The 27,196-nt window shown below is 39.7% G+C and overlaps 1 protein-coding gene across 1 annotated transcript; it reads right to left on the minus strand.

Annotated features, from left to right (window-relative positions):
• Positions 1–983: 983 nt before the first annotated feature.
• Positions 984–9,455, minus strand: NNMT (nicotinamide N-methyltransferase). Its single transcript, XM_001381173.5, has 3 exons — positions 9,185–9,455; positions 3,639–3,846; positions 984–1,615 (listed from the first exon to the last, which is right to left on the minus strand). The coding sequence occupies exons 1-3, from the start codon at positions 9,339–9,341 to the stop codon at positions 1,198–1,200; spliced, it is 783 nt and encodes a 260-aa protein (XP_001381210.2). The 5' UTR covers positions 9,342–9,455; the 3' UTR covers positions 984–1,197.
• Positions 9,456–27,196: the final 17,741 nt, after the last annotated feature.

Below are 27,196 nucleotides of genomic sequence, written 5' to 3' on the forward strand. Positions count from 1 at the left end.
ATTATTTCAGTCATGTCCTGACTCTCTATGAATCCATTTGGGGTTTTCTTGGCAGAGATACTGGAGTCGTTTACCATTTATTTCTCCAGCCCATTTGAGAAACAAGCAAACTGAGGCAAACAGCATCAAGTGACTTGCTCAGAGTCACACAGAAAGTGTCTGAGGCCAGATGTGAACTCAGGAAGAGAAATCTTCCTGACTCTAGACCTGGCACTCTATCAGCTGGGCCATGGGCTATCATCCTTTAGAATTTAGCTCAAATACCCCTTTTCCACCAAGCCTGCTTCTTTCCTTTCAGGTAGAATCAAACTCTCCTTCATTTGATCTCACATCACTTTGTATTCCCCTTACACATGTATCCTACTTTAGATTTATGTCATAGTTATATATGCACATGTCTTATCACTTCTACTAGATTATAAACTCTTGGAGAAAAGGAATTGTTTACTATTTTTCTTCCTATCTCCTCTAGCACCTGGAATGGCATCTTGCACATTAATAAGTGTCTGTTGAAGAAATGAATGAATTCTCGCTCCATGCTTTTGCTTTTGTTGCTCATATCTTCCCCTTTTAGAAGTGCTTCCTTCCTCTCCACCACCACCTACTCAACCCCAACCCTTCTTCAAGACTCAGCTCAGGACCCACTTCTTCCATAAAGGCTCCTCTACCACCCAAAGTCCAAACTGATAACTGTCTTCCAAGTCTCTACAGTAGGAATGTTTAGTGCCACACAGTTCAGCCCTCAGATTATTCTCTCACCATTTCATGTCAGTCTTGTCTCCCCTACTATGTATCCAGGGGTCCTATCTACTGCTATGCTGAACCTTTAGTAGGTTCTAAATTAATCCTTCTTAATTGACTAATCAATTGATCTATTCCCATCCAAGGACCTATTTTATGGCCCTCAGACACTGGCTCACCCCTTCTGGTCAGTGTTTTTGGCAGGAACAGTGAGAACCAAGGACTAGAGACAGTCAGCTGGGTAAGGCAGGTGAGTTGCTTTAATATAGATTAAGTGCTTACAATGTGCCATCTGAACAGTTTACTCAGTCTTCCTTCTGCAAAGGCTGCCCCAAACTCATCTCATGGCCTTTGGAAAGAAGAGAGAAAGAAGTTTACCAAGAACAATGTAGGAGATGATTTTCAGTGAAATGAGAAAGAGAAGTGTGGTTAACTTCTTCATCCTATAGAGCGGTTTTATTTCTGCCCTACAAGATAAAAAACCCCTTTATTGTTTGCACTGTTGCTGGAGTAACTTTGGGAAATGACTTCAAACTCTTTAATCGTGTAACCAGCCTTCACCACTGCATCCTCTACCTCTTCCTCAGTGAGGGAGAGACTGGAAAACCTCTGGTTGCCAGTCATGTAGTAGCTGCTCTTGAGGACATCAAAAAACACCAAAAATCCTCCAGGTTTCAGCAGGCTGCTGAGGTTCTTCAGGGCCTGCTGGTAGGTAGGGAGGTCTTTGCAGGCAGCATGCAGGCAGAGTGCGGTGAGTAGGCAATCAGCCTGGGGCAGAGAGTCAGAGCCCAAAGGCTGGCTTTGGGTCACATCACACTTCAGGATATGCTTGACCTTCTGTCTCAGTCTCTCCTCCTTCTCAGCCCCCTTCTCTCTGAAACAAGCAAGATAATACATAGGCCAATGACAAGAGGCAGTTCTTGCAGCCTGGATCCCACGGGCTCTTCAGGTCCCACTGCCAAGACCATGCAAAATCCTGATTTGTCTGAGTCACCTCCTTTTACAAATCATTTTAATTAAGCAGTTTGCTACATTAAAATAGCCAGGTAACCCCCTCCCTCCTTCCCTCCTCTCCCCCATTAGACAAAAAGATATTTGTATATATAAAACTATGTCTTACATATTTCTACTTATCTGTTCTTTCTGTGGAGGTGGACATACACAAAGCCATTCTTCAAATTGCCCATTACGGCCGGCATTATTTAATGTTGTATTAGAAATGCTAGCACTAGCAAACAGTCACTTTCTTTGTGAAGAAGGGAGAAAATGATGTGAGAATATATCCAGGAATAATAGCTACTAATCATAAATAATAGTTATTTAATGCTTAGGCACTGTAAAGAACTTTACAATTATTGTCTCTGATCCTCAGGACAATCCTGGGAAGCAGGTGGTGTTATTAGCCCCAGTTTACAGAGGAGGAAAGGAAGATTGGGGCAAGGGAAGGTTAAGTGATTTGCCTAGAGTCGTACAGCTAATAAGTGTTTGAGTTAAGATTTGAACTCAGGTCTACCTGACTCCAGGCCCACCGTCTAGTTGCCTCTATATACTTGGGAATGCACTTAGAAAGCAAGGTGGCTATTAAAGTACTCTCTAGAAAGTTGGGCTTAAGTCAGCAGCTATACTCGCTCAAAGTATTTGGAGGGAGCATACTGGAATAGGTTCTGGCTGCACTAGTTTCACTAAAGTGTTTTATAGGAAATAGATTGGAATTGGCTTCAAGGTGGTAGCAGCTACCCTGAATTTCTCCCAATTTGCAATATAATATGGCTTTACAAAATCAAAATGCTCTCTTCTATTGAAAATATTTTTTAAAAATATATTTAAATTTGTCTAATTTTTTAAAACCCACAGTAAAACTTTTAGATATCTCTCACTTGTATGATTTAAGTGAAAATGTTTATGTACATGTTAATTAGAACAAAACAGTTTTGATGTAAAATAATTAACTTGGGAACTTATATACAAATGCACACTAGGAATTGAATGTAACATTAAAAGTTACATGTCTGAATATCATTTTTTCTACATTCCTAGCTTCTCTCTTTTCTCTTTCCTCCCTTAGAATTGAAAGCCCTTTCATACTAGGGGGTGGGGGGTGGGGGGGGGAAGGTATTTAAAGGGCTTGGGCCAGGGCTTGCTACAGACTAAGTACTTAGTAAATGCTTGGTGCTTCCTCAATTGAGTTTACCTTTAGTCAGCATTCCTCCGCCCCAGCCCTGCTAGGAGTTTACATTGGATTATCAATGGGATGGGCATATTCTCCTCCATGCTCTTGTCATCTGCTCTGAGGAGAGTCCTCCACTGAAGGCTGACTCACCTGAGATGCTGCAGAAAGGACACTGGCTACCCTGAGCTTCCCAGGACATTCAGCATCAGTCACATTCTAGCTGTGCCCTCACCTGGCTAGCACTGACCTCACAGGACAAATACTAACAAGTTGGGCTTGGAATTCTTGCTTAGAAGTGGCCTGGGTCCTTCTGTCCCCTTCCCCCCCTCACACTGAGCAGCTTTCTCTAGCTCTGCTCTCATACATATTCTATACCCTGAAGGGATTTCATATCTCCTTCTCTCTGGCCATGTACCTGTCTCTCTCCATTAATCTCTCTGACTCCCTTTTTTCTCTCCCTCTTTCTACTTCTCTCTCAGTGGGACTCCTTTTCAAGACTTCTCTACCCTCTACCTTTCCCTGAGTTTCTCTATTTCACTGTGTCTCTGTCTCTCTCCCTCCCTCTTCCCCTTTCTCTCTGTCACTCTCTCTTACTCTCTCTCTGTCTCTGTCCCTCTCTGACTTTTTTCTTCCTCTGAGCTTGTACCTCCAAGGTAAGTTTTGCTTCCAGGAGTTAGGCTTACCCCAAGGAGCCTGGAGATCTGGTAAGCAGCAGAGAAACACTTACCCATCTCCTTCCAGCTCACACACGTATTTCACCACAGGAGACCAGTCGAATGCCCCTGGCTCCTTCTTCAGCCACTTGCTGACCTCCTCAAGGTTCTGGTCAGTGTAGTCAGTGACCACAATCTCCTTAAAGGACTCACAGGCAGAGAGGAGCTGGTAGATGGTGGGGCCAGTGCCAATGTCAATCAGGAGGTCTCCTTTCACCCTGCCTGTCCCAGAGAAGAGGGGAAAGGTGGGTGACTGGGAATGAGATGCTGTGAGGAAGAAGGGCTACTCAACCCTACTTCTTCATGCAAATTTCTGAAGCAGGGGCCAATTTGTGACCATCAGTGTGAAGGTAATAGAGGAATATAGAGGTTTATTCAGCCTGTGATTCATTTTTATTTTTTTAATTTTATTTTAAATAATTTTTCCATTGTTACATGATTCATGTTGTCTCTCTCCCCTCTGCCATAGTTGACAAGCAATTCCACTAAGTTATACATGTATTATGTATATGATTCATTTTTAAAATGGAACCAAACTCCACAAAGAATAAATTATATAAATAAAAAGAGTAAGTCATATAAATGTTCATATAATTATATTATTATTAGATTTAATCAGTAAAGGTCATCATCTGTTCTCCATGATTTATTTCACTGATATTATAACTAATTATTATATCTAATCACCTTATATTATGTAATAATGATATGACTACAAACTTTTAACTGTCTTAGATCCTTTTTACTAATATTTCATTTGACCTTTATAACCTTCCTATGAGGTTCTCAAAGCAGGTATACCTATTCTCATTTTACATACCAGAAAACCAAGGTTCAGAGAAGATAGAATGAAGAGCATGTTGGATTTTGAGTCAATGGACCTGATTTCTAATCTTGGTTCTGCTATCATCTATCTGCATGATCATGGACTGAATACTCAATCTGTCTGGTCCTCAGAATCTTCATCTGTGAAAATGAATGTTCTCTAAGATTCCTTCCAAATATAAGTCCTCTGGCTTGCTCGGGGCTACCTGGCTAAGAAGTGACAGAACTAAAACTTGAGTAGATCTGGCCAGGTCAAATCATGGTCAGTCTAACAAGTTAAGAACTTTGTTCTGACTTTGAGAACCTAGATCCCAGAATTTCTTTTTTATTTAAATTATATTTTTAATTTATTTCACTAAATAGTTCCCAATTACATTTAAATTTTTTTATCTTCATTTTTTTGAGTTTCAAATTCTCTTCCTTCCTTCCCTACCTCCCCTACCCACTGAGCAGCAAGCAATATGTGAAGACATGCCAAGTAAATTTCCATATTAGCCATGATGCAAAAGAACACACAAGAAAAAGAACCCCCCCCCAAAGCATTAAAAGTGCGCTTTGATCTGTAGAGTTCATCAGCTTTTTCTCTGGGACTAGATGGCATTTTTCACCATGGGGTCTTTAGAATTGTCTTGGTTCACTGTTTTGATCACCAGAATTCTTTTTATATAATTATCTGTTCCACTTTGCCACTGTGACGTCTCTCCTTGGCTAATATTTCAGAGACTAACATGGCAGAGGGGTTCCACCAGAGAGTCTCTACCACCCTGTGGAACATTTGAAACTACCTCCTAAATCACCTTCACACAATGAATGTAGATTCCCCCTAACATCCTGTTTCCTATAAAGCATTTTAACACAAAGATACTAACTGCACACTCTGCTCTTGACTGGGTCTACATTTCATCTTTTCTCCCCTTCACAATATGGGCTACCCTTAAGCATTCCAGATTTGGGGAACAGAAATATGTGTAATACTGAGTAATGGTTATTGAAGAAGGAATTTCAAATCAGACCTGATCAATGGAAATCTGTTTTTTGGTTATAATTCCTCTTCTCAATTCTGGTCTCTGTTCTGGCTCAGTTTCTTTGGCTCTCTCAGCTCTGGCTCACATTTTTAAAGCCCAGTTCCCAGATCTGCACTAGTCTCATGTGTCACTTGTGCCTCAGTCACTTGTGATCAATAAGGTATTAAAAGTCTAAGGGGTCCTTATTTACGCCACTTTAAAAAATCATGATCAAATCTCTCCCCTCTTCAATTTAGCCTCCACACAGCTGCCACAGAGATTCTCCTAAAGCAAAGGCATGACCTTGCCATTTCCCTGCTCAAAAAGTTCTAGTGGCTCAAAGAAAAAATACAAACTCCTTTATTTGGCTTTTAAAGCAAGTCCCAATGTGGATCCAGTTTACCTCTCTAGACTTAGTACATATCACTGTCATTCATAAGCCCACCAGTCCAGCCAAACTAAATTCCTTAATGTCTTCACATTGTTCAGTTGTTTTTCAGTCATGTCCAACTCTTTGTGACCCTTTTTGAGTTTTTTTTTGTTTGTATAAAAATTAAAATTATGCAACTGGCCTTAAATTAATAAAGTTTACTAGAATTACTTGGATAGGTAAAAGATGAGAAATAGAAAGAGAGAGATTTAAAGTAGCCTAATCTAATTCCCCTGGGGGTGCTTCCAGCAGTGACCCCAGCAGCAAGTTTCTTCCCCAGAAACCAGAGACAGAGAGCCCAAGCACTTCCTTTTCACCCCCTTTTATTCCCTCCTTTACATCTGGTTCAAATCCAGAGTCATGTCTGGTTCAAGTTTAGAGTCACATAACCTACGTTGGGATGTAGGGACTCAGGCAGGACAACATCCTATTCCTGACCCCAGGAGAAGGGTATAAATTCCCTTCACACATTTGTTTGTTTGTTTTTTAGCAAAGATACTAGAGTGGTTTGCCATTTCCTTTTCCGGCTTATTTTATAGATGAGGAAACTGATTCAAACAAGATTAAGTGACTTGTCCAAAGTCGCCTCACTAGTGTGTCTCTAAGGCTGGTTTTGAACTCAGGAACATGAGTTTCCCTGCCTCTAGTCCTAGCACTCTATCCCCACTGCACCTCGGAGCTGACTAACCCTCCACTTCCTTTCATTCCTTTCTTCATGGCTTTGCACAGGCTGTGCTCCTCACCTACAATTCACTTCTTCCTCATGTCTGCCTTTCAGAACCCCTACTTTCCTTCAAAGTTCAATTGATATGCCATCTCCCGCATAAAGCTTTTCATGATCCCCCACCTTGCTAGAACCCCCCTCCAGTTAGATTTACTTTGCCTATATATTTTAAAATTTACTTAGGTATATACATGTTCCACCCTCTCAAAGAAATGTTAACTTCTTGAGGGCAGAGACTGTTTCCTTTCTGTTTCTCTGATTCCAGTGCCTAGTACAGAGTCTGCAAATAGTAAGCACTTAGTAAATAAATAACTGTTCATTCATTCATTCATTCATTCCAACTCCCGAACTTGATGTCAACGACGATGCCCATGCCCACCAGGAAGACACACCCTCAGAACGAAGGCCTCCTCGTTGGACCTTGCTAGGATAAGTAGGCTGCTTTTGAACATACTCTCAACTCTGTACTCATAGAATTTAGTGCCTGAATGATCAGTGAGGCCCCAGGGCCATATCCAACCTGCAGCCTATTTTTGTACAGCCAGGGATCTACAATGATGGACTCTACAAAAACCTGGGCCAGATTGAGTTTCCCAACCCTTGACTATGAAATTGAGGCCCAAAGAGAATGTATGATTTTACTCAGACATATACAGTTAGGCAATCAGCAGAGCCAAGCTATTCCAGTTCCAGAGCCAGCACTCTTCCCATTACACCATGTGTCATGGAAAAAAGGCTAATTTTAAGGTGATCAAATAGGAACGATTCTCTTTTTTCATCCTTCTCCCCACATAACCAATATTTTTTCTACTTTCCATCTTTAGTGCAAACACATTGAGGGGAGGTCTTAAGGTCCTCAAGGAAAAATGCATATGCACACATATACATGCACATACACAACTAGTGCACGAATCCATTCAGCATAGAAAGGAAAAACAGGAACAATTGGTGTGGAATTAAAATGGGAGAAAGATAAATCAAAACTTAGCCCCTAAACATCATATCAGGTTTCCCCAGACTATAGATTCAGGAAACATTTATCTAATGAATACTCATAAGGCCTTTTGGGGTTAGGCATGAGTTTTAAAATACTCATTCTATAGGAGACCCAGAGAAGTTAGAAGGCTTTCTCTGGGTCACAGAGTAAATTGATGTGTACTGAGGACTAGAACTTAAGAATTCCCCTCATCGCACTCACATTGACTTAAGAATGAGGTTTGCCAAATGGATACTGTCAGTTCATGATTTATGCAGTCTATATAGCTCATCCCTCTCTGAAACACAGAGCTCTTTAAGGAGTTTACTAAATTCTCTAATTTTTTTTTTTGCATATCCCTCATCTCTGTGTGGCCTCCCTTATTTTTTTTCAAGATCATTGGGACACAATCTCTCTCTCTCTTTCTCTCTCTCCTTCCTCTCTTCTGTGTGTCTGACTCTGTTTCTTTCTTCCTCTTCTGATTCTTCCTCCTCTATATTTTCCATATCTATACCAGATGATTCTGACTTGAATTATAAAATCATAGAATTTCAGAGTTGGAAGCAAACAGAGGCCATCCAATCTGATTCCCAATTCCTACCTCTCTAAGAATCCTCTTTAAAATATTTCCAAAAAGAGGTTATCCTACCTCTCCTTCATACATTCCAGTGAAGAGAAACCCATTAAATCTTGAAGTAGCCCATTCCATTTTTATTTTTATTTTTTAATTTAAAAAAAAATTTTAAACCCTTACCTTCTGTCTTAGAATCAATACTGGGTATTAGTTCTAAGGCAGAAGAGTGGTAAGGGCTAGGCAAAGGGGGTTAAATGACTTGCCCAGGGTCACATAGCTAGGAAGCATCTGAGGTCAGATTTGAACCCATGATCTCCCATCTCTGGATATGACACTCAATCCACTAAGCCACCCAGTTGCTCCCCCCCCCAATTAGATAGCCCTAATTATTAGAAAGTTTAGTGGTGTTCATCACATCAATCAATTCCCTTGTTTGTTTTTCTCCTTCATTCTCTGAAAGGACCAAAATGACATCACTATGCTAGGGTAGGGTATAGTGTGTCCAACTGTGTCTGATTAGACCAATAATGGGGTTCACATTCCAATAGACTATCAGTAAGAAATTTTCCAAGTATGAAATTTCCCAATGGTGAAATTTCCAACATTTATAAGTCTAAGAAATTTTAAGGTTTACATACCACAGGTCAGGCACAAATAGCCCATATAAACATTTGAAATGAAAATGTCTCTAAATTTGCACATGTCACATTTCCTTTGAGCTACTGAAATTCTGCTTTGCTCATAGAGTATAGCCTCTTCTTTGATGTGGGTGATGTAATGCAATAGAGCGCTGTTCCTAGAGTCAGGAAAACTTTGTTAAAATCTAATTTCAGACACTTATTAGGCAAATTACTTAACCCTGTTGGCCTCAGTTTTCTTAGCTGACAAATGAGCTGGAGAAGGAAATGGCCAACCACTCCAATATCTTTACCAAGAAACCCCCAAATGGGATCACAAAGAGTAGGACACTCCCAAACAACAATTTACTCTGGTGGGAAGGGACGGGAGGTGCAGACTGGACATTTACCAGAGGAGAATGTCTTGGCAAGTCTTCTGAGGATATGCATCAGAATCTGCTTTTCTGCAGTGGGGCTGGGTCCAAAGGTGTAGTACTTTTCCAGGTAACTTTGAGGGTTGAAGTGGCTTAAGTAGACATCTTTTGAAGTGAAGTTGGATTCCCCCATTGTGTCTCCTCACTGCAGTTCTACTGGTCTCCCTCTGCTGCTTCTCCTCTTGCTGGTCCAGGGACAATTCAAGAAGACAGCAGCCCAAATAGTGTTGCCTTGGTCCCTTTGTCCTGTCACAGCTCAGATAAAGGGAGCTAGTTAAACACTAACTGGGGAAAACTTACTAACCTTTTTTTATTCTAACAATGAGTTATAGACATCCTGAAGTACAGAAATGGAGGGGGGGGGAGGAAGAGGAGAAGGAGGGGGAGGGAGAAAGAGAGAGACAGAGAGAGAGAGAGAGAGAGAGAGAGAGAGAGAGAGAGAGAGAGAGAGAGAGAGAGAGAGAGAGAGAGAGAGAGAAAGGGAATAAGGGTAAAACTCAGAAAAGGAGAGGTTATGCATGGAGAAAAAAGTAGAATTTAGTAAACTTTTTAAAGATGGAGTTTTCAGAGAGACTTGGGCTATGTTCTTCACCACAATCCCTCCTTCTCTTCCTAGTCTAACATTCCAGCACAGAAAATATGTGCAAAATGTGAGAATACTGGGATCAGAAATATGTACAGTGTGGAGGAATGCTGGCTGAAGTTTCAAATAAGGCCCAAGAGGGGTAGAAATGGAAGCAATAGTTTCAAATTTTGAGTGGAAGCTCTCTCTAAACTCTTGATTTTCCATAACCAGGTCCCAACCAACCTATGCAACTTCTCTAGTTAGGTAACCTCCCTTAGTCCAGCATGCCTTCCCTGCTCCAATCAGCCAACTTAAATCCTACCAGCCTCTCAAGGTACAAATCAAACTCCATCTCTCCAGAAAAATCTTTCCAGAACTTCTAAACTAGTTAAAAGAGCATTGAATCTGGCATCAAAGGGCTTGGGTTCACATTTCAGTTTTGTTACTGCTCAGTTTGCAAAATGTGGATGAAGTGGAGGAATGGATTTGATGATCTTTAGTGCCCTTTTAGCTCTAAAACCTAAATCTAGCTTTTAAACTCTGAACCATATAGTCTAGCACTTGAGGGAGCCTGCAAGGAGCTCACAACTTGGTTGGAGAAGCAAGACTAAGAAAAAAACAAAACTTTAGAGCTGAAACACAAAATATGTAAAAGATAAAAGAATATGTAAAAAAAGATAAAAATATATGAAAGATAAGAAATACTCACATCTTGAGTTAATATGTCACTCAAACACACATTTCTCTCAGGAATGGCCATAGGGTCCTTGGGATTTCAGACCAGACATTATTTGCATCCTCATTGAATAGGTAACTTAGAGAGATCACAGAGCAAATGACTGTGGACTGAAGCCTATAATTTAGAGTTTACATAGTCACATTCATATCAACAAGGGTATGCCAAATAAACTCAGTGAGTCAATCTGTACTGAAATGGAGCTAATCACATCAACCAGTCATCCTCCTAGTTCTTTCACCAATTTTTCTGACATTTTCTGGGCACCATGGTTTAAACATTTTCTTTGTTTCCAACAGTGCCCAGAATAATGTTAAAAACATATTGAGGGGGCATCTGGGTAGCTCAGTGAATTGAGAACCAGGCCTAGAGACAGGAGGTCCTGGGTTCAAACATGGCCTCAGACATTTCCCAGCTGTGTGACTCTGGGCAAGTCACTTAACCCCCATTGCCTAGCCCTTACTGCTCTTCTGCCTTGGAACCAATACCCAGTATCGATTCTAAGACAGAAGGTAAGGGTTTAAAAAAAAACAAAACATAGTGAGTGTTTAGTGAGTACTATAGTGAACTAGATCAAGGGTCCTTAGCCCTTTTTTGTATCATAGAAAACACACACACACACACACACACACACACACACACACACACACACGGCGATCTACTCTGAACATTTTTTTTAATATTCATAATTTAAATGAAATACTAAATTTCAGTTAGAGGCTAGTGAAAATCAAAATGTAATTTTCTCCCACATCCAAGGTGTGGTCTATTGTCTTGTTTACAAAAGCATGTCTCTTAACTTCTCATATTTTCATCAAGAATTCCTTCTATATATGTAAATTATTCTGTCATAGGCATTTTTTAAAGGTAACAATTTAAGCATTTGGGTTTATAGTTAGGGATATCTCAATCACCTTTTGGGGGTGGGTGAATCAATAGTAATGGCCATGATTTTTCCAAATACTTTTGTTCTTTTTTATTCTTAGTGCCCTAGGTCCCAAAATGACTGTATTATTTTGTACATGTTCTGCATGCTTGTGTTTAGAATCTTAGAATCTAAGTTCTTTATGGGTAGAGTCTGGCCTTTTTATCCCAAATGCTTAGCACAGAGCTTCAATAAGCTTTGAATGTTCCCTATTACCTCCAGAAAATCAAATATAAAGTCCTCTGCCTGACATTTAAATCTCTTTCCTAACCTGGCCCCTTCCAGTTAAGTGAACCATCCAGGATCAAACAGCTAGTAATTATCAGTGAAAGGCTTTGAATATAGGTTTTCCTGTTTCTAAATAGAGTATTCTAGCCACTGCCTCTCAGGAATAGTCTTCAATAATCCAAGGTCTCCTTTCTGTTCTGATGGGATAGAAGAAAAACTTCAAGAGGTCAAGAGAGCAACTCGTCCAGAGCAGTTGAGTCCGTGATGGGCTTTGGCAGCCAGTCCAGCACTGCTGTTCTGAGGAGCGGGGAGCACCTGTATGGACTCAGCCCGAGAGACGCGGAGATGAGGACTGAGCTGGCAGCGGTGTCACTTTGGAATGTGAACTGGTGGGAGCAATGCCATGAGGAAACTGTGTCCTGTAGGAGCCTGCTCTTCCCCCGAGGCTGAGGTGGTATCAGGGAGAAGATGTTCTCTTTGACATAACTACAGAGTAAATATCCCTTTACAAAAGCTACTTGATATTGAAAATTGTATATAGAACTGGTGATTAATGGTATATGTGTGGAGGGGGAAGATGCAGCCCTAGAGAAGAGACATCCCAATCTCTCAGAAGTACCCCAATAACTCTAAGGGTGAGAGGTAACCAGCCTTGCTCTGAGAGAATAAGGACAAAATATTTGCTACACATATATGCATATATATATATATATATATATATATATATATAGGCAAACACATGTAGATATATAGGTATGTTTATATATAGACATATATTCTACTGGAGATCAGTACATATATTATATATACTTAAACATACACAAATGTATATAGACAAATATAAAGTGTCCCAAAATTTTTTTCAGGCATTAAAATGTAAAGTTGCACTAAGACTTTTAGGACACTGTGTGTGTGCACATGCACTTGTGTGTGTTTGTGTGTGTAATCTGAGACACTGTGGTTGGATGGTGAACTAGAACAGGCAGAGGAAAGGGGGCAGGATCACCTCTGGAAACGTGTTGTGATTCCCCACACTTCTCTCTGAAACAGGGGCTTCATATTTGTTAACAATAGTCTTTGAATGGCGCTATATGGTTGTGAACTAAGGAACACTCTAGTCTTTTTAAGGAATCAGAATTGCCCATCATCCAAGCAGAGATGGAGACATGCATGGCAGTCATGAATGGGCTGTGGCATACTACAGATGGTGAATTACATTCTGCTACGATGAAGAAACAGAGCAACAAAGAACTCAATGAACAGAACAGAAGGTTGGCTAGCCATATGGCAAGAGTGAGGAACAGCTGATGGACAGCCCAGGTCCTTCCCTGTAACCACACGACAGGAGAGCTAGAAGGCTCCCAGGGTTTTAGCAAGACAGACAAGAGGTCCACAATGAGAAGGTGTAGGAGGTGATCTTCATCTCTCTGAGGAGCACTCATTGATGAGATTCCAAATTGTGCGAATCAAAGAAGTACAGGTATCCCTTCCACACGGCCACTTTCCTCATCACAGTTTCAAGATTTTACAAATCAGCATAAGAAATTAAATGGGAGTTTGGGGGGAGTTTTATGGAAGCCGTAGATAAGAGGGAAAATGTTTGGAAACCCAGAAATGCATAAAATATATGTATAGTTTTGTATAGTATCAACATATTTAAATGCTAATATAAATAGACACAATTTCTTTTTTTTTTTAGTTAAAATAAGTAAGAAGTTAAAATTTGCAAAAAAGAACATGAAAGCCACAGAATTTTACATGCATTTACGAGTATTATGCCCCTAGCCCTGTCTTGGCAATATGGAAGGGACACACACCATTCCTAAGACTCCTTGAGAGCAGGGGCTTGTTTTTGTCTTGTTTTGTATCTTGTTCTTAGCACAATGACTGGGACGATGCAGGCCCTTAACATGTTGTTTATTGACTTTCCCTGACTGTTTCTCAATGTATATTTATTTTGCTTCATATACAGGTATCTCTTCCACATTGTGGAGGTTGGGGTGCTGTGCCCCATGATCTGGAAAATCCATGTAAATTTTTTTGGCTCTTCCTTAGTACCAGAAAAGAAATCTGATTTTTTTTCTTTTTCTATTGTGGGATGTTTATTTTGCATATTTATGGTATTAAAAAATAAAATATATTGCTATTATACAATACATATGTGTCATATATTACTGAGTTTCTTAACTTTTTCTATCATTGACTGACCTTTGTATGTCATCTATAGCTCCCACAAAACTACCAAAAAATGTCCATTTAATTTCTTATGCTGATCCACAATATATCAAAACCAGGATGGGGAAAGTTGCAATGTGGAAGGGATACCCGTACTTTCAAAAAGATCTCTTTTTAGAACACTCCCCTATTCTCCCCTACACTTTCCCTGTGTGGTTTCTAGTCTATCCTGATCCTTCCACTTGTTTTAGGGAAGAATTTATGACTATGTAGTCTTTTACCAAGTATTTTTATATTACCTTATTACTCCTGTCGTCAAGAAGTCCTTCCTCTTGGGTAGAAGTGACCCTTATAGCCCTTCCCAAGCTAGAAAGCCTTGGAGTACTTCATTTGCTCGGTGTCTTTTGGACTCTCACAGCTCCAGATCTGGGATTCTATGTTCCTGCAATCCTATAAGGACAGGCCTAGCCTAGATCCTGTGAGGAGTAGACTATATGTGCATTGTCCAAGGACCAGCATAATGTTTTTAAAAACTGTCCCTCTAGGGGCAGCTAGAGGACCTGGGTTCAAATTTGACCTTTGAAACTTCATAGGTGTTAGGTGTAAGACTCTAGGTAAGTCATTTAACTCAATTCCCTAACCCTTACCATTCTTCTACTTTGGAACCGATTCTAAGACAGATAATAAAGTTCTTGTTGTTGGGTTTTTTTAAACCATCCATCTAGTTTAGGATGTTCTGCCCCTCATAGAGAATTTAAATGTAATTCAAATGTTGAAACGTTGCTTAAGAGTCAGATGTCCTAGATAACTGACATGGATTGAGCCAAATATGATAATGCTCATCTTTAGTTCCTGCCACCCAGGAGGCTAAGCCTGTTGGATCTCTTGCATTCTGGAGATCTGTGCTGAAGTGGGCTAAGTTGCTCAGGTCCTTTCATTTATTTTTTAAATAAACATTTTATTTGCAGCTTTAAGGGAGTTAATATATTTCATAATAAGTAAAAAAAGGACTTGAATATGATAATAATAGATAACATTTATATAATACTTTAAGGCTTGCAAAGCACTTTCTATACAGAATAGAATTTCTATTTGAACTTTTTGAACTTCAATTTCATTTGAACTCCACAGCAATCCTGTGAAGTGACATTATTATTGTCCTCATTTTATAGGTGAACCAACTGAGACTAACAGAGGTTTAATAATTTGCTCATGGTCACCACTCTCAAAGGTCTAAAGGTAGAATTTAAACTCAGAGCTTCCTGACTCCAAAGCCAGAATTTTACCTACTTTACTTTCATTCGCTTCAATAAACATTGATTAAGTACCTACTATGTGCCAGGCACTGTGCTTAGTGCTGGAGATATAAATAAGAAAAAGACAACCTCTGCCCTCAAGGAGCTTACAATCTAATGGAAACTGGAAATACTATCCCACTTAGCTTACCCTTTATAGATTTAAAACTACACATTTTTAAACCATATATATTTTAAAATTCAATTTACAGTTAAACTTAAACATTAACCATTTTGAAAGATTATAATACTTATAGAAAAAATGTTTTACAACCACCAAAATGTTAGATGAAATTAGGTTAATCCTTTCACTTTGTTTTTCCCTAGTCTCCACCCTGAAAGGAGATATGAGGCCCTATTCATTCGCCTGCTTTATTTTATGTTAAAAGTTCTTGTGGTAACTTGTTACTCATCTTTGGATACAGATTATTGAGACCTGGGGAATCATTTTGTGATGTTCTCCTTCATAGCCTGTCTCTTAGGTAATTTTATTTGCACTTAAACCTCCTGGTTTTCATATTCTCCTTCTCTGACAAAAAATGAAGCTTACAGAGAGAGGCACAAAGTCTTCCTGCCTCATGAGTCTCTCTAGCCCATCCTAGGAGACATTACTCCTGGATATTTAATGACCCTTTCCTTCTAACATTTGACTTAAATCAAGGTGTTTTTTTTTAATCACCATTGATTTCCTGATTTACTTTAACAATCCTTTGAACAACTGGCTTCTTTATAGACTAGTTCAAAAAGCTGGAAAGATACCGCAGATCTTACTGTAGAATAAAAGATTGGGGAAAATTTGGATGGAAAAATCAAACTGGTCTCATATCTAGCTTTCTAGACTTATTTCACATGACGATACCCACACACTTCATCCAGGTGAGCCTCTTTGCTCTTTCCTATATACCACATTTCATGTCCTAACTCAATGACAGAGCACAAGATATCTTCCATGCCTAAGAAGCTCTCTCTCTCTCCTCATCTCCATCTCTTAGAATCCCTTGTTCCCTTTAAGGATCAACTCAAGTGGCAACTTCTACACAATGTTTTCCTTGACCCTTCAAGTTGTCAGTAAATCCCTCCACCCCCATTATTTAGAGTATAAAATTCCCTTATCTGTATACATGTAGTTTCTCTTCCATTCTCTTAATAGAATGTAAGCTTCTTGGGGAGAGAGAATATTTAGTTTTTTTTATCTTCACATCTTCCAAGCATCATGCATAGTTTCTAGCAAATTGTTGGTACTTAATAAATGTTTGATGAATCAAATGGAATTATAGATAAATAAACTGATGCAAAAGGATTGTAAGTGATTTGCCCAGGATCATACGACTAATGCTTGAGATCAGTTTTGAACTCAATATATACATAATATAACTCAAATTTTTATATATTATATGCTCCTTGAAGGCAACTGGTCTTTGTGTTCCCCTTGGTATCTAGCAAGAACTTAAATGTTTATTGAGTAAGTAAATGTAGAAATGGGTTAAATGTCATTGATCTGAATACCAAGTAAACCAGAAGTGATGGAAAATATTTAAATGTCAATTTTAATAAATTAAGTTAATGAAATTTATTAAATATTAAATTATTGCTATTAATTATAATTAATATTAATAAAATTAATTTTACCAATAGTGGCTTCTAATCAATGGAAATTATGACATCATAGCCTAGTCCAAAAAAAATTATTCTAATCCAAACAATAACATGTAACTCATCTTTGAGTGTTGTTTTTAAAGTAGATGTCCATCTGCCAGTTTCTATTAATCTTTGCTGCTGATCAAAGATGTGAATTTTGTTGTACACATTTCAAGTCTAACAGAAAAGCCTAGATAACTTGGGGATTTTTGTGAGAAAAGAATGTCTTTATCTTGTTAGTATTGGGTCCAGTACAGCCGGAAAGCATGGTTGGCTAGCAGGAACTAGCACTAAGAATTAAGTTACTCTGATAGGTGGAGGAGATCTTGAGATACAATTTAGACAAGAGTCATAGTGGAGACATAATTAACTCTAGTGAAAAGTTCCAAGGTGTCTGTCATTCACATGCATTGGAAGCACAATAGAGTAGAAAAAAATACTGCACTTAAGAGAACTTTCAGCTCAAGGCTGAGCTCCAACAATTACTTGCTATATCCTGATATCCCGAGCAGTCAACCTTTCAGCCTTAGTTTTCTCATCTGTAAAAATAGAAATAAAAATATTTGCCTATGATTTAGGACAGCTAGGTGGTGCAACAGATAGAGCATCCAGCCTCGAGTCAGGAAGATTCATGGTCTGGAGTTCAAATATGATCTCAAGCACTAGTTGTACAATCCTGGGCAAATCACTAAAAATCCTGTTTGCCTCAGTTTGTTCATCTGTAAAATGAGCTAGAGAAGGAAATGGCAAACCACTTCAGTATCCTTGCCAAGAAAACCCCAAATAGGGTCATGAAGAGTCAGACATGACTGAAATGACTGAACAACAATGAAATGACTTATTAATGGGGTGATTGTAAGAGAAATATTTTGCAAACCTTAAAATGCTATATAAATGTGATTTACTACTTCTACTCCTGCTACTATTACTACTACTACTACTTACCAATACTACCACTATTATATATCAAAGAAAGAAAAAAAACAAGAAGAAGGTATCAAAGAGACATGCTGGACAAGTTTCTATCTGAAAAATAAGGAGGGAAAAGGCAGGGAAGAACCTCCAAAGATAGGGATTAGGGACAATATACCAGGGACAGTGGACATGAGCAAGAATAATATAAGGAGGGGAAAGATAAAATGGCTCAGTGGACTGAGAGTCAGGCCTAGAAACCAGAGGTCCTAGGTTCAAATTTTGCCTCAGACATTTCCTACCAGTGTGACCCTGGACAAGTCACTTGACCCCATTACTATTCTTTTCTGCCTTAGAACTAATACACAGTATTGATTCTAAGACAGAAGGTAAGGGTTTAAATAAAAAAGAATAATATAAGGAGAATGATAAAGGAAAGATGTTTGGAGAGGGACAATGTGTGCCTCTCTTCTGTCCTTATATATTTTGCTTGATGTTAGTGGGAAAGAGTTGGAGGTAGAGAAAGGCTCTAAGAGCATACCTTGGAGCTTACTGTGTCATAGTATTTGATCACAGTAAAGGTACTAAACCAAAGGTACTAAAATATCAATAATGTACAGAAGGTACTTTCATAAACCTTAAAGTTCTATTGATATTATTAATTATATTCCAGCTATTGTAATGGTAGTTATTGTTCATTATTATTAAGTGAAGGTCTAATATACTCTGGCAGTATACAGTAGGTCTGCTGAGTTATTCAGAAATTTCAAATAAAATGCTTTTATATGTGGAAAAGTCAGTGGACATGGAGAGCTCTCTGTGTAGGTCAACTTTTTTAGGGTTGGGTCAATCTATGTCAGTTGTGGATTTTTTGGTTTTATTTTGTTTTTAATATTAGATCTCCCTATCTCACCCAAGTTGGAAATGTAGGGGCTACCCAAAGGCTAATCCTGCTCTTATGGGGAGGGGGCTTTGATTTTGTCCATTGCAGCTCTAGTCTGGTTGGCTTCTCAAAGACTAATAATCCTGCTCTTATCGGGAGGGGACTTTGATTTTGTCTAGACTGGTGGTTGGCCTCTCCCCATTGGCCCTTAATACACATGCACAAACCCCTCCCATCTCATGAAAGCTTTACCTATTAATGCCCAATTTATCTGATCAGCTTAGATTAATGCAGCACAGAATTCCTAAATTCCAAAGATCTACCAGGCTCAGCCTCCCACTGCCAAACCTGACTCAATTCATGTCAGTAGCCTAGAATTCCACCCCTCTGTTCCTTAAAGCTTGGTTGGGAGAAATACTTCACTCTTTCAGCGGCATGGGGACTCTTCTTTAGGTTACAACCTCTCTACCACAAGGTAATCTTTCAAATCTTTAAACTATGATAAAAAAAATTCATTGCTCTATGACCAACCAGGAAATAACCCAACCTAAATAGGCTGGTGCTTGAACTACAGACATCCAATCCATTAGTAAGCTCATGCTTTCAGGGTTTTTACTGCTTGGAAGATCATAGATAGAACAGGAAGGGACCTTAAAGGTCAGTTAGTCCAAACTATTCATTTTACAATGAAACTCAAAAAGCTTATGAGACTTGTAGTCTAGTAAAGGTCACAGACCCCTTCTCAAAAAGTTTTTAAGTGCATAAAATGAAATACATAGGACTATTTAAAAAAACAAAACAATTGTACTGCTATAAAGATATACATTTTTTTTTCTAATTCAAGTTCATGGACCCCCTGAAATCTAATCTATGGACTCTAGGTTAAGAATCCCTAACATAAGGGGCCATCAAGTATTTGAAGAGTTATCATGTAGAACAATATCAGATTCACATCAAATGGGGCTTCTCATCCAAATATGAGGAACCCTGCAGGTACATATTGACAATTTTATAATGTAATATTGTCTGTTTCATTATTTTATATTTTATTTTGTTAAACATTTACCAATCACATTTTAATCCAGTTTATGCCATAATCAAGAATGTTATATGTCTGGATGTCTGTTGGGCACCTCTGATATAGAAGATGGACTCAAATGGTTCAGTTGGATCCCATAACACAGAATAAGGAACCATGGATGGAAGTTGTAGGAAAGCCTATGGGTTTAAAATTAATGTAAGGGGCCAGTGAGGTGACTCAGTAGCTTGAGATCTAGGCCTAGGGATGAGAGGTCCTGAGTTCAAATTTGGTCTCAGATACTTCCTAACTATGTGACATTGGGCAAGTCACTTAACTCCCATTGCCTAGCCCTTCCTTCTCTTCTGCCTTGGAACGAATAATACAATGTTGATTCTAAGACAGAAGGTAAGGTTAAAAAAAAAAAGATTAATATAAGGGGAATATTTCTCACAATTAGAACCCTAAATGATGGAGTTTGTTACCTCAGGAGTCAGTGGATTCTCCCTCATTTGAGGCTTTCAAGAGAAGACTATACACTTGATGGGCATGTCATAGAGGGGAATTTTTTTCAGATACATTTGTTAGAAGGTAGGACTTGTACATGGGTCTTTATAAGTCTAAGACAGGCTCTTTTTACCCACTGAGTCTCACTTATTGTCCCCATTTTGCAGATGAGGAAACTGATAACTCAAAGAAATTAATTGACTTGCTCAGGATCATGTGGCTAATAAATGTTAGAGCCACTCAAATTTCGGTCTTCTGATCAGTGTGGCTTGATTTACACCACCCTGCCTGGTATTTGCCAGTAGCTCTGATTCTTGTGGTATCCCCTGGAGGGACCCAAAGAGGAGCCATAGAAGGTCTGAGCTGGAGGTTAGTTGAATATTTTGAGGGTTGAGAGCCAAAGCCATTTAAATAACTCTAGTACCTGGGGTATTTAGAAATTATGAGACTATCCTCTTAGTAATGAATAATAAATAAGCAAAATCTAAACTAAAACGATAAATCATTAATCAAATTTAATGTGGCCATGGAGGGCCTAATCTAAGTTCTAATTGCTATGATAGGTCTATAAATTATGAGTATAAATTATAAATTTAGGCCTTATGAGCCAGGGGAAGAGAACCTTTTCTTGGGGACCAAGCTGTCCCATTAGTGTGGATTGTAAAGCCTGGCTTATGACACGGCTACCTGTGGAGGGCAAGGAGGGTGTTAGCTCACAGAGCAGCTCCCCTCTTCAGCTCGGTGATTATTTCCATGTACCTCTAATCCCTTAGTGTGAATCCACAGAGGGCTGCCCTCCACAGCTTTATGCCAGTCGGCACCTACTATGTGCCAATTGGGGCAGCTAGGTGGCACAGTGGATAGAGCACCAAACCTGGAGTCAAGAAGCCTCCTCTTCCTGAGTTCAAATCTGGTTTCAGACACTTTCTAGCTATGTGACCCTGGGCAAGTCATTGAATCCTGTTTGCCTCATTTTGCTCATCTGTCAAATGAGCTGGAGAAAGAAATGGAAAAACCATTCCAGTATCTCTGCCAAGAAAACCCCAGATGGGGTCATGAAGAGTGGAACATGACTGAAGAACAACAAAAATATGCCAAGAGCTATGCTAAGCTCTGAGAAGGGAAGACATCACCACCCATCTTGCACCCATACACATTCCATCAATCCAAAGTTATCGAAAATCTTTTGGTTTCCAAAATGCAAACTAGCTGGTGAGTCCTGTGGTGCTGGGCTGTAGGAGAGAGAGAAAGAGATGCTCTGAGGAGGGCAGGAGCAAAAGGGCACCTGCCTTGCCTGGAGTAATGGGTGAGAGAGGAGGGGAGTGCTGGAGGGGTGGCAGGGGTGAGGACCAGTGAAAAGAGACGTTGAAAGCCTCACCCCATGGAGATTTACTGGACCACAGCACAAGCCAGTTTTCACAATCAAACTGTGATCCATTTCCCACCCCTTGGTCAACTTTGGCCAGGAACACAGAGACCCAAGGCAAAGCTGGGCACACTCAGCAGTTCTGCCTTGGCAGGTGATCCGCTTTCGTCATGTACACTCCGCTGACTTGGCACACTGGCCAGTTCAAGGAGCTTCAAAAACAGCAAACTTGCAAAACTCCAGGTGACTTCTATGAACAGCTCAGGTGATGAGTAATTAGGACTGCCTGGGACCGGTTCACATTCTTTCCCAAAGGGCAACCCTCAAAAGCCCAGCTCCCCTCCTCCCCCCAAAAGACCATGCTGGCCTTTCTAAGCTGTGCCACCTCATATCTGACCCCCAGGCCAAAATTGTTGTAGATCCACAGGTTTAGACCCTTTAAAGGGCTTTAGAGATTGTTTAGTGTCTGGATTTTGAGTGGTTTTTGTATCATGGACCCCTCTGCCAACCTGATGAAGCCTATAGATCCCCATTATTAATAAATGTTTTTAAATGCATACTATAAAATACATAGTGTTATGAAGGAAACCAAATATATTGAAATGTAGTTGCTTTTTTTTTCTTTTTTAAATTTGTGGGTGGCTCAGTGGATTGAGAGTTAGGTCTAGAGAGGGGAGGTCCTGGTGACATGGGCACTGTACCCCAGAAACCCAGGCCAACTATTATCAGGGAAACTCCCTTGCCTTTGCATCCTTGTGACTCTTAGCCTAGAAACACTCATTGACCCCACCCAGGGTCCTGAGATGTTTAGCCTCTTTTGTCCTCTAGATTTAAGATGGGCAAAGAGATGAATCTTTATGCCTCCAGGCAGACCCCAGTCAGATGACCACCTCACCCCACCAAATGCCTGAGGGACTAATACTCTCCAAGTCACCTCCACACCAGGACATAGCATCTAAAGAGTATATAAACCCCAGAACTGATGTTGTCTGGGGGACAGCCTTTCCATCCCTGCTGTCCCCATGGAGGAACAGCCTTTTCATTCATGCTATCCTCCCAAGGAACTGCTCCCCATCTTGCTGTCCCACCTTGCTATCCTCCTGGCCACTCTCAACATTACTTTCTAAATTAATAAAACTCTTTTTTTGTTTTTAAGCTAAGTTTTGGAATCTTGCATGCTTGCAAAAGAAGGTATCCTTCCTGCCCATAACATTTTGACACCCAATGTTTTTGGCTCTCCTGAAAGCTACACCTGTACCCCAGATCGCCCACAAGGACACAGCTTCTCAGGTAAGAAAGAGCCTTTTCTTTGACTCCTGTAACCCCCATATTTTGGGTGATATCTTTGTGGGAACTCTTTCGTGTTCTCTCTCCCATCCGCCCCAGATCAGTTGGGCCGTTGGAGTTTGGGGTCTATCTGTTGGCTCCCCCCTTATACTGGAAGACGGTTCTAAGTTGTGTGGGAAGCCTTGCCGCCTCAGTTTTCAACTTAGTGCTCACCTCACTGTTAGAACTGAGTGCTCTTGGTTGGGCAACGTCTGTGGATGCATAGTTGTTGACCCTCAGTGTGGAATTGGCCATTTCTGCATCTAAATGGGACAGAGACAGAGCGTACCCCAAGATTCCCCTTTGGGGTGTATACTTAAAATTTGGAAAAAATTGGCACTAAAGAAAAAGCAACCAATTTCTTTTTGTAATGTTGACTGGCCACATTATATCCTTGGTAAGCAAGAAGCATGGCCTATCCATGGCAATTTTTTTTCTCTCAACCTGAGGTCAAGCCAGGTAGGGACTAGACAACCCAATTAAGACAAAGGGAGAAGCATGCTTGCAGGCCTCTCCTGTTTGGAAGAGATCAAGTCTAAGCAGCCTGAGAGAAAATTCAGTTGGATTTTTTTGTTTGTTTTCTCTCATGTTAAATAGCTGAGCAACATCAAAAAAAATGATGAAGAAATTGACTTTTTGTTAGCCTAAATTCTAACACCAGATGGCAATTGGACATATTTTATGGACAGAAGCTCCTTACCTTTTAGCTTTATTCTCTCACCAGGATCCCAGTCCTCCAAACTCTACTCTTCACTTGGATTTTAAGGCAAGGGCCTGCTGAGAAACCCAGGTGGAGATGGGGGTAAGGAAACCGGGAAGCTTTTCAGTTAACTGATCAGATCTGCCTTCTCCTCTACTGCAGAGAGGAAGGGGGTTGATTCTGAACAGAAAAACTGGTGAGACACCCCTGTTTGGGAGATTTTTAAATGTCTTACACTTTTATTTAAAACTAAGGTTTTTTTCAACTTGTAGAACAACCTGTTAATTATCTTCTGTTTTGAGATAAACAGGGAGAGATATAAGAAGACCTGACAAATCTCCTTTCCCTGTCTGCTAGCCAGAAGGAAGTAATGCTTAAATTTGTCTATTAGAGGTATTTATTGGTATTTTATTTCAAAATTGTGATCATGTATTTATATGGGTTTAAAAAAATAACATCCTAATTTTAGTTTTGTCAGACAGTGAAATTTGTTTGTATAGAAAAGCCACAGACTGGTTTTGTAAAATAGGTTTTTAGCAGTATAGCCTCAAAAAGACTGCATTCCATCCTTATCTACCTTTCTACCATAAGAGGTTTAAGGGAAAAAAATGGGTTTAAGTGTTTAAACTTACCAAAAATGGGTTTTTGTTTAAAATTATCAAATGGTTTTCTTAATGGTTTTCATCCCAGTGTATTAAAGTTGGACTAACTTTATTATTACATTTAACTTCTTGGTCTTGAAAATAGATAATCAGCCTGCTTGTCAAAAGGCTTGCTTTAAGGTTTACAGTCCTTAAAAGGTTTCAAATCTCTAAATTTAAAATAGATCCTATAATACTAAATGCTTTATGAAATTTTTTGAAATGTTATGTGAGTTGCTGTTGAAATATGTATTTTAAATATTGTTTGGATATAAACAAAAGGTCATTGTAAACTTGACTCTGTTCAATACTTGGTGGTTACCTCAGTTTACCAATTTGTACTATGAACTGAAATTTATAACTGATGAATACTATGCTAAAGATACAGTATTTCAATGATCTTTTAAATCAGAATTCTTTTGGTTACCATTAGCAATTGAAGTGATACCAAGGGAATGTTTGTTTGACTTATGATGGTAAAAGCAAGTCAGAGAAGGTGAAGAGGTATGTTGGGTTTGAATTCAGAAGAAAGAGGGACTTTTCTCTAAAGTCCATAAAGCTTCAGTATGCAGGTTTGTGAAGGAAGAATGGAAGTTGTGTTATGCCTTTTAAGCAGAGGGTTTTGAAGGAAAAGAGAGAGAGATAGAGAGAGAAGGTGAAAGAGAATAGATAGATGTTCTGTTCTCGTAATTGGATCTTTAACTTGGGGATAATTTCTAGAATTGATGTATGTAGTTTTGGAAAATCACAAATAATTCTGGAATTTCTCTGAAAATTCCTTAGAGAGATTCCTGACTGGTCTTGTCTTAGTTCCTTCAGATGGCCTAAGGTCAGGATATGATCTAGCCTTGATTTGTATTTACTATAGAGCTAATGAATTCAACATTCCTGATCAGGTTTTATGACTAAATTGTGATAAATTAATTATTGCCAAAATATGTTAGAATAATTGCTATAATATAGACTCATAGGCTTTAAGGAATCCTTAGAGAGGGCAAATGGTCAGAAAAGCTTGTTTGAGGATATGGAAATTTGTTTTTGGACTGCTGATAAGCAAAATATCTCTGAGCTGTAATGGGTGAGACTTGTCCTTTAAGGAAAAAAGAAGGCTTCTGGGATCCAGTGTCAAATGCTCTAAGGAGAGAGAAAGTCCTAGGATGGTTATAGAGAAGGCAGCCCCAAGGCTCATTTTGGACTCAATTTTCCTGACTATCTATGAGTGAAACAATAATGGCAGTGCCAGCCTTGCTTGGTACATGAAGCCACTCACTGTGTCCTTTGTGACTTGGAGATATTTTCCCTTTCTGGGCCTTCTTCCTTCGTGACAATTCCCATAATCAGCACATAATACAAATTGGAAAATTAAAGTTTACATTTCCCCAAACAACCTATTAGGTTAGTAATTGAACATTCTCAAATTGTTAGGAACATACTTTGAGAAGAAGGTGAAGTTTATTAATTGATGCCTTGTATTTGCAGCCTTAATTGAAATTTGAATCTTGAGCTTGGAATAGCTCAAAGCTCTCCTGAATTTTCCCCAGAATCTGAGGTAAAAAAATTCATCTGTAAAATATTGTTACTCCAGTGTTTATAGATGTTATAGTTAATGTGTACTTTGCAAAAGGATATTCTTTAACAGAGACATCACATACCAGCTCTGCAAACAACTCAGGAATCTGATTTCCTAAAGGGATCTGTTCCTGTCAGAAGATGATTTCTGAAGAAGTCTGTTGGCTAAGATACCCAAATGCAAATGTGTAATGCCAATTGTTATTGTACTAATTTTCTTTGTCTCTATCCCTGCAGTCCTTTTCTACACTTCTATCTTAGGGGCTGACTCTCCCCTTGTGACCTGTCTGCCCATCAGGGGAAGCAGTCACTGGACATCCCTCACATCTCCAAGCAGATTCCCAGTTACCTAGGACCCAGGCATTCACTGAGGACATGCCTAAGACCCTGTGCCCACAGCCTTTCCTTCCCTGTTATCTTCAACCACTTTTACTTTAGCCTTTAACTACCTGGCCATAGCTATTTATTTCCTTAAATGTTGGGTCTTCTTCTATGTTTTAAATCATGCATACCCAGCCAGCTGGACATATAATTCTCTGATTCAGCTTGGGGAAGCAGTAGCCTTCTAACTGTTGGGTCTGTATGAAGCACCCCCAAAGTGGAGAGAACCCCAGGCCTCTAGCCCAAGATCTCAGTGCCTCTGAGGTGTATCCAAGACCTGAGGCTTTTAAGGAGATTAGCAACCACTCCAGGTTTGGCTACTCCCCTGTAGTGGGATATGTGGACCTTGTATTTGTAACCTTGTCATCTCTCTAGTTGCTTCTAGGGTAAAAGCACTCATGGGAATCACCCAGATGCCAGATGCCACCATAACCTCGGCAAACATCCCAGCCTGATGCTCTGGACATGGCCTACAGTCACTACCTCTCTCCTAACGAATATGCAGGGACATCTCTACGCCCATTCTCAGATGTGAAGAAGTTAAAGAAGACAGACCACTGTCCCTTTTTCCCTTACATATTTGGAGAGGGGGAGATGACATGGGCCCTGTATCCCAGAAACCCAGGCCAACTATTATCAGGGAAACTCCCTTGCCTTTGCATCCTTGTGACTCTTAACCTAGAAACACTCATTGACCCCACCCAGGGTCCTGAGATGTTTAGCCTCTTTTGTCCTCTAGATTTAAGATGGACAAAGAGATGAATCTTTATGCCTCCAGGCAGACCCCAGTCAGATGACCACCTCACCCCACCAAATGCCTGAGGGACTAATACTCTCCAAGTCACCTCCACACCAGGACATAGCATCTAAAGAGTATATAAATCCCAGAACTGATGTCGTCTGGGGGACAGCCTTTCCATCCCTGCTGTCCCCATGGAGGAACAGCCTTTCCTTTCATGCTGTCCTCCCAAAGAACTGCTCCCCATCTTGCTGTCCCACCTTGCTATCCTCCTGGCTACTCTCAACATTACTTTCTAAATTAATAAATCTCTTTTTTGTTTTTAAGCTAAGTTTTGGAGTCTTGCATGCTTGCAAAAGGTATCCTTCCCAAACCCCAAGGGTA

This window comes from Monodelphis domestica, chromosome 4 (assembly GCF_027887165.1).
Source record: "Monodelphis domestica isolate mMonDom1 chromosome 4, mMonDom1.pri, whole genome shotgun sequence".
NCBI classification, from domain to species: domain Eukaryota; kingdom Metazoa; phylum Chordata; class Mammalia; order Didelphimorphia; family Didelphidae; genus Monodelphis; species Monodelphis domestica.